The 11,863-nt window shown below is 44.9% G+C and overlaps 1 protein-coding gene across 1 annotated transcript in view; it reads left to right on the top strand.

Annotated features, from left to right (window-relative positions):
• The window catches only part of KTN1 (kinectin 1), a 74,261-nt gene that overhangs the window by 13,742 nt on the left and 48,656 nt on the right, over positions 1–11,863 (top strand). Inside the window, exons 2-3 of the mRNA XM_057373214.1 lie at positions 9,031–9,587; positions 11,187–11,324. Of these exons, the coding sequence (XP_057229197.1) occupies positions 9,065–9,587; positions 11,187–11,324 (661 nt within the window). The 5' untranslated portion in view covers positions 9,031–9,064. The remainder of the gene's footprint in view (positions 1–9,030; positions 9,588–11,186; positions 11,325–11,863) is intronic.

The raw sequence follows: 11,863 nt of genomic DNA, 5'->3' as shown, positions 1-11,863 counted from the left end.
TGTAAAATAAGAATTCATAGTGCAGGAATGTAGATTTGTATAGTTATATTTGCTATATACACTTAGGGTATATATTAAAGGGTATATATTTATATTAWATATATAAAATTCCAGCTGTTTTCTCTTTGCAKATTGCTGTGAAGGTATGAGAGGAATTTGAGTACTGAGCAGCTACTGCTCATACCTGCTTTCCTCTGTTATAGAATGATTTGGGTTTGGAAGGGACCCTAAAAACCATCTCGTGTCCACCCCCTGCCATTTTCCACTGTCCCAGGCAGGGACATTTTCCACTGTTCCAGGGTGCTCCAAGCCCATCCAACCTGGCCTTGAACATTTCCACGGATGGGGCAGCCACAGCTTCTCTGGGCAACCTTTGCCAGGGCCTCCCCACCCTCGTGGCCAAGAATTTCCTTCCGTGCTTGGAATTGGGTGTAAGGAGATGAAAGGAATGTAGTAATGCTAAATTTCACAGGAGGTGAGCTTATTTTTTTTTTTTGTTTGTTTGTTTTACTTGGAATTTGGGGCTCTACCTCATTTGTGACCAGAGGGTGGTCAACTGCATCGTTCCCATGGGTGCTGCAGACCTTGTTTTAACTGAGTTAAAATAATAGAGCATGGCAGGGGTAGGTGCAGAATGAACATGCTTACACTAATGCAACTTACTCCTGCGTCAGAAAGGGATTAAGCTGTGGCAGAGTGAGCAAACCCAGCTGGGCTCAGATCTGGATTGTACCTGCCCATGGCTTTTAGGGGTCAGTAGCTGCTCCCTGAGGCTTTCTATGGATCTGAGGTGAAGATTATTTATACACTAGACCATAACAGCTGTCTTAAAGCCTTTGTTGAGGTGCACAGCAGCTTTAAACCTGTGTAAATGGCTTTTGTGTGTGGTAAAGCTGAKCTTCTATGGAATGTCACAGCAACCTGGCTTGTACCAAGCCCTGTGAACTTCCCAGACAGCTAATTGGAATAAAACCAGGTGTGGCTCAGTTCTTACCTCTCATCCAGGTGCTGGGCAGAAGCAGATTTCAGGTGTGGTTGTGTGTGTTTAATGCTATAGCTGACCCAAGAGTTCTGGCTCCAATCTGTACCTGGCTCRTGCTTCTGGGATGGGTTCATGTTGCAGGAGATCCCTTGATGCTCAAAAACTGCACGACATATGGAACTGTTGCTCAGACTGGGAACCTAAACTCAGCTTTGKCCATAAATCTGCCAGATTTGGCTCTTATTTGTGGTATTATTTTGAGAAAATTCTGTGATCTKTTTTTAAGCCTTCCTATTTCGAGCAGTATCGCTTCTCGGTTCTCTGCGCAAGGAAGCGGGTGGTGATTGAAGAGCAAATGTCTGATCTGGTCCCTGCCTGTGTGGAGAGCAGGGAAAGGGGAAATGCTTACCCAAAAGCCTGAGCTGGCTGCTCAGTTGTTTAAATGCCTCTCAAATAGTTCATGGTGGTGTGGGCAGAGCTTGTCTGTACACGAATGCGTGAAGGAAGGAGCCGGGGAAGCCTCAGGGACTCCTTGGAAGATGCAGACTTGCTGAGTAATTCCTGCTGGAAGAAAGAAACCTTTGATTCTTTACAGGCACTTTGGAAAAAGGTAGTGTAAAGATAATTTGTTAGCTTCTGAATTTGGAGGTAATAGGGCTCTCTGTGTGTGTATGTGTGTCTGTATGTTAGCTGCTGTGATTTAAAGGGGGAACCTGCAGTTTCTGGAGTCTGGTGGAGCCAGGGACATTTTCCACTGGTCCCGACGCATGCTGGCTTTTATCCCAAATAACATCCCTCACAAATGCTGCAAGAAATGTTTTGGTTTCCTTASAATTTCCTATGCTGAACAATATAGACTCGTTTAGGTTGGAAGAGCCATGTAAGATCAAGTGAAACCATTCCCTTGGCACTGCCAAGGCCRCCACTAACCCATGTCCCCAAGTGCCRCATCCCCATGGCTTTTAAATCYCTTTAGGGATGGGGACTGCACCACTGCACTGCACAGCCTGTGCCAATGCCTGACCACTCTTTCRATGAAGAAATTTTCCCTGATATCCAAACTAAACCTCCTCTGGTGCAACTTGAAGCTTTTTCCTCCTGTCCTACATGTTGTTACCTTGGAGCAGTCTGATCCCTGCCTGGCTGCCCCCTCCTGTCAGCGACTTGTTGGGAGCCAGAATGTCCCCTGTGAGCCTCCTTTTCTCCAGGCTGAGCCCCCTAAAATTATCCCTGGTGCTCCAAACCCTTCCCCAGCTCTGTTCCCTTTTCTGGACAAGCACCTCAGCATCTTTCTTCTTGTGATGGGCCCAAAACTGCCCCCATGACCGGAGGTGCCACCGCAATGCCCTGGGGGTTGGCAATCCCTGCTCTGGTCCTGCTGCCACCCTGTTCCTGATATCAGTGCATTTGTGCCCATGCTTTGGTGACCCCCATGGGTGCTGCTGTGACAGGGTCAGTGCAGTTTTGGGATATTTGGGTGAGGTGCTGGGCAGAAAAGCACAGCATGGCTTTCCTCGCTCCGTGCCAGCATTAGGTGTGCGCGCATTTATCCCCGGCTAAACGCGGGGTTGCTCGCTCCACTTTCACTGATGCTAATTCCAATTCCGGGCTTTATCCTCCAGCCCAGGTGGTTTCAGGGCGTCAGCTGCTGCCTGGTGAATCTCTGCCCTGCCTTATCTTGTAGGAACTTGCCCGAACAGCCRGGCTGTGGTGGAAGCCTCTTGCGGGAGGTGCTGGGATGCTGGGTGCTCCCTGCTGCCGGCGCTGGGATGGGATCAAGGACATTTGCAGGGTTCTGGTGGCAGGGTTGTGCAGCCGTATTGCACTCCCAGCTTCCTCTCAGCACTGCTGCTGCATTTTGTCAGGTGTTGGCTCTGAAGCTGTATTAGAAAAAACCCTCTGAAAGTAAAGGCTTTTGTTGAAGCAAAGCTACTCTTTCTGGAATTTAATAAAGAGCTTGTCTGTGTTAACTAACATCAAGCGACTGAGAGCAGACAGAGCCCAACAGATGGTACAAACAGCGGCATGTTTGGAATGGAAAATATTTACCTAGAGGGTATTTGAAGCACTGAGCTTTTGCTCTGCAAATGGCTTAATTGTATCAGTGAAATAAAGTGGAGAGCAAGATTTATTGACAAGCTTCGCTCTGCTTTTGCTGTCAGCACCTCGTAGGGGGTGTCAAGCACTGTTGGGCTTCCCTTGAACATGTCTCCTTCTTGAGAAGAGTAGTTTTAATACCTGAATGGCTCAGTTGGTGTTTTTGAGTGTCTGCASCTTTCTCCTGTGGCTGCACAGATCATGCTGTCAGGGCAAATACTGGAATGAAAAACTCAAGAGCTTGAAATGCTGTTTATTATTGCTTCCCCCCCCCCCCCCAGTCTTGGGTTTGAGAGGACTGGTCTAAACAGAGCATGGAAATAGAGATATAAAACTAGAATTAAAAAAGAATATGAATAGGAAGGTTTACATTTGGGTGCCACAATATAAGAATGTTATGAAGGTATTGGAGAGTACCCAAAGAAGGGCCATGGAAGTGGTGAAGGGTCTGTAGGGGAAGCTGTGACAGGGGTGGCTGAGGTCACTTGGCTTGTTCAGCCTGGAGGGGATGAGACTGAGGACAGACTTGATCCTGGTCTGCAGCTTCCTCACAAGGGGAAGTGGAGGAGCAGGTGCTGATCTCCTCCCTGTGACTGRTGGCAGGACCTGAGGGAATGGCTGAAGTTGTGTCAGGGGAGGTTTGGGTTGGATATTAGGATATCTTCCCCAGAGGGTGGTGGGGTACTAAACAGGCTCCTGAGGGAATGGGCACAGCCCTGAGGCTGCCAGAGCTCCAGGAGCATTTGGACAATGCTCTCAGGGATGCTCAGGGTGGGGTTATTGGGGTGTCTGTGCAGGGCCAGGAGCTGGACTCTGGTCCTTGGGGAACCCTTCCAACTCAGGATATTCTACGACTCTCTTCTGTAATCTTCTGATGTTGCCATTGGACTTGAAACTCACAGGTCCACTCAGACTTTTGGCTTTTCTGGGTGGTGAGTGCCTTGTGCATGACTTTAAATGGTACAGTTTTAAAAGCGACCCATGAGAAGGTTGTGTGTGATCTCAGTGGAAGCTGTGCCTTTTCCTTACGTAGGTGTCAGGTTAGGTTTATGTGCAATACCTTACTGTCCTGTGTAAAACCTGCTCAGGTGCAGTCAGCTCCTTGCTGGTGTTCTCTGGACTGGGTGTTTTTGGGAAGGCTGAGGTCAGCAAAGGCTCCTTCCCTTCCCAGTGTGGCTCACCTGCTGGAGTTAGCCAGGTGTTAATGAACTCRAGCAAGTCTGATGGGCTAAAATCCCCACCTGCTCTGCCAGCTCCTTTGTGTCACATCGCAGCAGCTCTGCTGTCTTTTGTGTCTTGTCTTGGGGCATGAAAAACCCATCTTGTTTTTCCAGTAGCACACAGTGCTGCTTAAAAAGAAAACAAAACTAAACCAACCTAAGCTGTATTTCTGCAGTTTTCCCATACACTGTACCAACACTGATGTTAAACGAGCTACCCTGAGGTTTTTCTGGCAGCCCCCCTTCTAGAGCTTGAGCCCAACAGTGCTTTAGTCAGGTAATACTCATGAACAACTCACAGAGAGCTTGTTGCTCCTGCTGTTTGAATGTGAGTGGCTGAACTTCTTGTTTAATTTTGTACTTTGCCCGTGGCAGATCTGGGTTTAGTTGCCCAAATTGCTGGGTATCCTCTCCCAAAAAGCTCTGGGGGACAATGAGCTTGGGAGTGAAGCTGTTTTCCAGAGGATCCTCTTTGCAGCTGGCTGATGCAGAACGTTTTCCAAACTGTGTGCAGATTAGGGAGAACAAAAATAGTCTTATCTGTTTGAGGAATTTACTGAAGCCAGATACTKCTCTGAGACTTCTTGCTGGCTTCCTAGTGTTGGATATAAGTCTGCTTRCCAGCTTGAGAAAATCCCAGGAAAATATCCCAATTAAAAGAGCTGTTGCCTTAGCAAAATAATATGTGGTATCTCTTAAACTGCTTATTATTTTAAAAAGGCACCTTGGTACCTGTATTTCTCCCCTTTAATGTTAGTTTTTCAAAGAGGCACAAATCCCTGAGGATTATGTGCATTTTGGGACCCGAGCATTTATAGAAGCCATGCTTCTCATGTGCTGGGGCTCAGCTATGAGTGACTCATTAGGCAGATGGAGCTATAATTTATTTCTATCTTCGCAAGTAAGTTAATCCCCTGGACCTAAACTGAATGAATATCCTGGGAAACGCCATATCTGCACAGGGTGAAACTTGAGATTTAAATTTGAAAAGGCACGGGGTGGGTTAGAAAATCCAGGGCAGTGTGAACTGGCAGGGGAAGTCAGGTGCAAGCAGTAATAGCCCACTGGAGTTCAGAAATAGTTATTTTTCTGTGGCAYGGGCTCTGTTTAGGGAACAAAAGTGCAATTCTTTTGTTAAAGGCGGGATGGGAACAGTAACTGGGTCTGTGCACGGCCTGGGACAGATGCAGCTTGTTCCCCTTTTTCAGAATGACTAAAGGGATGTTGTGAGGTCTGGAATTTACGGGTGAGACGGGAGCATGTCTGCAAGGGGGGAGCCTGGCACGGGTGCTGGACTCCAAGAAACGTGATCAAGAGCAGGTTAAATATCAAATACGAGTGGAAGGTGAGTATTTCAGCAAATACCTTGAAATTTAAACGTAGCTAAAGTCACTGTGTCTCTCATAGGCAGTAGGGAGGGGGTGTGCAGTGTGATTGCTGCTGGGAGTGCCTTGCTGGGATTGTGAGTTTGGGTGGGTGGGGAGCTGGTGCAGCCACCCCAGAGGGTTCTCTGAGGGAACTGCAAGTGATAAAAGTCCCGTTGCAACACTTTTGGTGGAGAAATAGTTGGGTTTTTTTTTGTGAGAGCATCTCCTAACCAGGATGGTAAAACTAAATGGAGCACTTATGCTGGTAGGTGAAGGGTGTGTCAATTTGCTTTTTCCTGCTTTAATAGAATGAGTTTCTTCATCCTGTTTCTTTTTGCATGGCATAGAGTATTTCCCTCCCCTATAGATTGGTTGTTTTTTCCGAGATGGCKTGTCAGTGTAATACAGAAATATAAATGGGAATGATGGAACTGTTTCGTAATTGTAGATTGTCAGAGGACAACTGGAAACTGTGTGTGAGCCAAAACACTGCCAATTTACCCCATGGCAAGGATGCCACTTTATAAAGACATTTTGACAGGGGGTGGTGTGATGGATGCTGTTTTATCATTCTGCATAGAGCCAGCAGCAGTGGAATCCCWGAGAGTGAGTTTTAAATACCCTTGCTGGGCTGAGATGAGAAATTAGTGTGTGACCATCAGAGCAGAGCTTTTGCTAGCCATTCCTGTGTGCTTAATCAATTCTGGTTACACTCTGAGACTTTTGTTTAGGTTTATGTTTTTTTTTTTTTTGAGCCCTGTTTCTGTGTGAAAAACTGGATTTTTGTATGGAGTTAAGAGATCAGATCTACCTGCCTCTGATTAGTGTTTGGGGTGACAGGTCCACATGGTTCACAATTGGCTTTGCTCTGATGAGCAGGAGAGGGACAGGAGCAGGATTGGAGCCTGGAGAGGCTCTGSACCTCATCACTGCAGTGTCCTGCTCCAGTCTGGGAGATGATCCCGTTTTTGGTGAAGTGCAGGGTGGGGCCGGAGGCTCGGCAGAGCTGCACTGCCTGTCCAGCTCTGAGATCAGACCTTGGCTAGTCCTGCACACATTCCCCACCCGTTGTAGCTGTTGTAATTATGTATTTATGACTTCTCTGGAAGCAGCTGAAGCTTTTAAATGTGTCTCTCCTTTCTGGTATGGGAGCAACAATCACTTTATGGGATCATGTCCTGCCTCCATGGCCACAGTGCCCTCCTGACCCTTGAGCCTTGAACCTCTCTAACAGCACATGTTCCTCTGAGCTTGTGGTTTGACCTGAGCATCTGCTGGGGATGTCAGTCAGATGCTGGGGAATGTGTAGGGACTGGCAGGGTGTTCCTGTCCATCCCATGAGTTCATGGCTGGCTGTGTGCTGGTGTCATCAGCAGGGCAGAGCTGGGCTCTGCTGGGCTCCGCTGGGCTCCTTGTGCTTGGGTGTTGTAACTGTTGCAGTAATGTAAAGATCAAATAAATTACACTTGTGGCAAGTCTGCTTAATTACATATTTACTTTGGGGATAAGCYTTTCCCCGTAAGCATTCAATATTGACTTTGGCTGAGACAAATTTTCAAGATCTGCTTCCTTCAAGAGATGACTATTATTAGATCACTTAGTGCAGGGAGCTGGGTTTATCAAGTAGCTGTAATTAATCATTTTGAAAGCTCCAGCTTCGTTCTGAGCATCTGTGCTTTTTCTCCCCAAAAGACAAGCCTTTCTTCCCATCCCTCTCAGCCCTTCCAAAACTTTCTGTGCTGGATGTAATTTTAGACCCTGTAATTTTCAGTGAGCTGTGTGCATGTAGAAAATAAATACAAACTGGGAGGAGACTTCATGTTAAGACAACTGATGAATAATTAGTGTATTGAAATGTTAGTCTTTTATTTGGATAACTTAATAGCCAAATTAGAGTTCCCAATCCTTGCTTTCTGTGCTGCTCAATGCACTGTACAAATATATTATCACAGTAACTCCTCTCTGTCCAGAAATTATTCTATATAACAACTATTCCCCCTTGAGCMAGAGCCAGACTCCACCGAGCTCTCTCCACACTGGCACAAGTGTGATAGCAGCTTCCAAAACAGTCAGGAATTRAGGTAAAACCAACTTTAAATAAGTAAATCTTCTGCCCAGAGGCAAGGAGAGCCTGTCCTCTCCCTTCACTGTGCAGCTTCTCCATGGACTTCATTCCCTGTGCCCTCAGTAAGCTCATCTGTTTTCATTTTCCAAGCAGCAGTGGAAATATTCTGAGCAACCTGGGTTAAATCCCTTGCCTTTCATTCCCCAGAGAATGGGTTTCCCAAGGGATGCTTGAGTTGAAGAGTCATTTTTGTTGTGTAAAGGAAAATGTAGTTGTACTACGTGCTTCCCATGATGGGTTTCAAATGGAGTTGGTGGATTGGGAATTGCTCTTGCCTAATTAGTTTGGATTCTTTTTTCCCAGTATTTGGTGGTATTTTGGTTTTTTTTTTTTTTTTTCCCCCCTTGGAACAAACAGTCTGAAGAAGATTTGGATTCTTCCTGTAGAAATTCAGGTCTGTTCATAGCAATCAGTTATCAAATGGGAAAATCTGGCTTGCCTTAACCCTGAAGTTAGGAGTTTTTTATGTAATTTTTACTTTTTTTAGACTTTCTGGTTTCTGCTTTAAAAAAAATCAATTAGTGTTTGTGATAAAAATACTGCTTTCAGCAGATTATCCGGGAATCATCTGGTCTGTATAAATGCCCTGAAAGTTTTATACCGTTACATSTTCAAAATAAGTAACAGATCTTCCTGTCTTCATAAATGTATGGAATTTTCAGGAGTGTGAAGCTGGGTTTTAGACTTCAAAAAGCAGTTTTGAAAATACCTGATTCTTTATGGTTGGCTAAAATTCAGGGCTCTCTYCTGTCTTCCCCTCTTTCCACTACTGAAGCTGTCATAAATCTGGGAACAAAAGGAAGCTGAAATTTAGCATCCACTTGCTAAGATAAGAATCTCAATTCATTATGTTTGATTTATGAAAAAAAAAAAGGAAAAAAAAGTGATGTTCTGCATATACTGGTCATTATTTCACAGCCTGTGAAAGTGCTGTCTCATGTATTTCTGAAATCAAAAGCTTTATGAAAGCCATGTGGGAAGGAAGAGTGAGGAAGATGAAGAAAAGCAAGGGAAAGGAATTATTCTGTTCCCAGATCAGCCAGGCCAACAATTTTGAAGCCCATGGTAAATGATTCCAGAAGCTGTTACAGTTTGGTAATTTTATTAAAGCTMCTTTGAGGCTACTCTATAACAATGAGAAATCTTATTTTAGTATTATGATTGGTGGAGGAAATAACACCGAGAGAAAACCTGTTCAAAACCTAATTTTTCTTCTTTTTTCCTTTCTTTCTGCTATAGGTTTTTTAAGCAATCATAGCTAAGAAAAAGCACAATGGAGTTTTATGAGTCTACCTACTTTATCATCCTCATTCCTTCTGTGGTTATCACCGTCATCTTCCTCTTCTTCTGGCTTTTCATGAAAGAGACTTTATAYGACGAAGTCCTCGCCAAACAGAAACGGGACCTGAAATTCCCACCTAGCAAGGCCGACAAAAAGAAAACCGAGAAGAAGAAGAACAAGAAGAAAGAGGCTCAGAACGGGAACATCCACGAGTCTGACTCAGAAAGTGCCCCTCGGGACTTTAAACTCTCTGATGCCTTGAGCACGGATGAAGAACACGTCACTGCTGTCCCCTCGGGTGTCACCGAGCCCTCCGCCGGCGTCCGCGAGCGCAAGAAGAAGGAGAAGAAGCACAAAGCCAACCAAGATGATCACGTAACTAAGGACTCGGAAGGATCCAAGTCTTCAGGCAAGAAAGTAGATCCAGTCCCTGTTACAAAACAGCCCACTCCACCATCTGAATCAACAGCAGCTAAGAAGAAGCCTGGGCAGAAGAAGCAGAAAAATGGAATGGGTATCTGAYGTTGCATATGCTTCTTGCACAGAACGCCAAAACCGTGTTCTGCTTTTTGCAAGGCCACAGAGTGTCTCTGACAACTGTTCTGCCTGATCTCTACGGGGCAAAGCTCCCTTCTAACTTTCTCCTTTTTTATGAGCTATTGCTATTTTCCCCCCTGTTTTTCATCTGGCAGCAGTGCTCTGATTTTCCTCCTCCCGTCCTTGCTTTCTTCTACTAGAGATAAAGTGAAACAGAGTAGCTCGTTCCTCTGCTTTGCTGTGTGGTTTGGCTGCTTTGCTCTCAATCAAAAATCTGATTACCTGAGAGAAGTCAGTAGATGCTTGCTGTGTGCCTTCTGAGTCAGGCTGTGAAAAAGTGGARTCGTAAGAGTGGTTGCTCTGATAAGGGAGGGCATCTCGAGAAAGCTCATAGCAGACTGTAAAATAAATCACTGTTTAAGTTCAGGCTTAATGCACAGAGAGGTGTTTGGTGGCTGATTCATGGGTTGGTGGTTGATTCATTGCTGCCYACCTGCTGCACCTCTCTAACTGAATGGAGCTGATGCTAAAACTGGTCTGGCTGTTGTAACTGGAATATCCAACCTAGAACAGACCAGAAACTCCTYAGATTTAGTTCTGACTGTCTTGACCGTATCCTTAGCAGCTGACATGTCTCAGTGTGCTTGTCTTGACTAGGAATAGAAATGAAAAAAGAAYAAAAATACCCAGTTCTAGAAATAAATGAAACTCAAGATATTTGCAGATCCCCTTGTGAGATGTAGGAACAGCAGGTTTGCACAGGGAGYGAGGAAAAAGAATGACATTGCTGCTTGATGTGGTAATTTTTTCTTTTTCTGAAAAAAAACAACCCAAAAAAATGGAGAAACAAGACCCACCCACTACCAACTGAGAAMGTATCCAATATTGTTTGTGGGTGTTCTCCAAAAATCTCTGTGGCACAGTTAAAATGTGGTCTGCAAGCACCGTTCTGAGGGCAGCCACAATGAACTCTTATCCTTGATTTCAGGAGCTGACACCAGAGCCCTRTGCTGTGCGTGTCAGCTCTGACAAGATTCTTAATATAGCACAGGCTGTCCAAAATGATAAAAAAAAATTCTCACTAGAAACTGCTTTTAAAAAGAACAGTTCCCTAATGGGAAACACTTATTTTCTGCTTCTCACAGTCCCAGTAGCTATTGGGGATGTGTGTTCTAAGTGCCCAAGTGGGTTCATGGAGGGGAAAAGTACATTTCTAAATAAGAAACTAATGTGGGTAACATGTGCTGTCTGCTCTGTCACAGTGAAATCTAAATTGGAGTTGTTAAACTGTTCCTTGCATTGCCGTGTGTTCTGCTTGCACATGAGATTCCTGTCTTTAAAATCACTGGGTGCTGTCTCTTGACTCTGCTAAACCTTCCTGTTTCTTTGGGGTCTCATCTGATTGGGGAATTGTGTGTGTGTGTGTGTGTGTCTGTGTGGATGAATTTGTGTTCTGATTTAAAAGATGTGAGTTTGTTTTCCTGGGAGTGGAGACTTTGGTTGTTACAGGTTCACTGATTTTAAAGTAATGCTGAGAATATACAGAAGAGCATATTGTCTTAATTGTCTGTTGCAGATGATCAAGATAGTAAGACTGATTCTGTTGTGTCTCCTGCCAAAAAGCAAGAACCTGTGCTGCTCCACCAGGAGATAAAGCAGGAAAATGTGTCGGGGAAGAAGAAAGTCTCTGCAAAGAAGCAGAAAGTTGATAATGGTGAGAATTCAGTCTGTGACTTTGTTCAGATAAACCTGACTGTTAAATCTTTTTGCCATCCATGCTTTAGTTTCTCTTCCTTTGGAAAAGGAACTCAGAATAATAACTCTTTTCAGTTTGAAAAAGCAGGAATTCCCAGTAGGAAAGATTGCTGAGCCTGAGATCCTATTAAATTTTATGAACATGTGGTACCACTGAGCAGTGGGATAATAAATGTTGGAACCTTTCTGAGCWRTCTTGGATCAAACATCCACCCTTGAATGAGGAATAATGTGCAGACTTAGAATATAAGCTGAGCAGGCTCAAAGTTGCTCTGAGCAAGGCATGTCTGGAACTGCTGCATCTGCCCCAAACAAGATTGCAGTTTTTTCAGCCAGTTGCTTTGACCACATTCCTCTCTTATTGTCCTTTTGTTGGCTGGCTCTTGCTCCAACATAAACTGTTCATCTTTGCTGTCAAGGCCTTCACTGTTCGTCATCCCTTGTTCTCTGCCAAGATGCTGCTTCTTGTGTCCTCTTGGCTCACTGTGCCTCTGTGTG

The sequence above is a fragment of the Malurus melanocephalus genome, unplaced genomic scaffold (assembly GCF_030028575.1).
Source record: "Malurus melanocephalus ecotype Western Australia unplaced genomic scaffold, MMel_1.1 scaffold_190, whole genome shotgun sequence".
In the NCBI taxonomy this organism is placed as follows: Eukaryota; Metazoa; Chordata; class Aves; order Passeriformes; family Maluridae; genus Malurus; species Malurus melanocephalus.
Note: the sequence above shows the minus strand (reverse complement) of the source record. Positions and strands in the feature narration are given on the sequence as shown.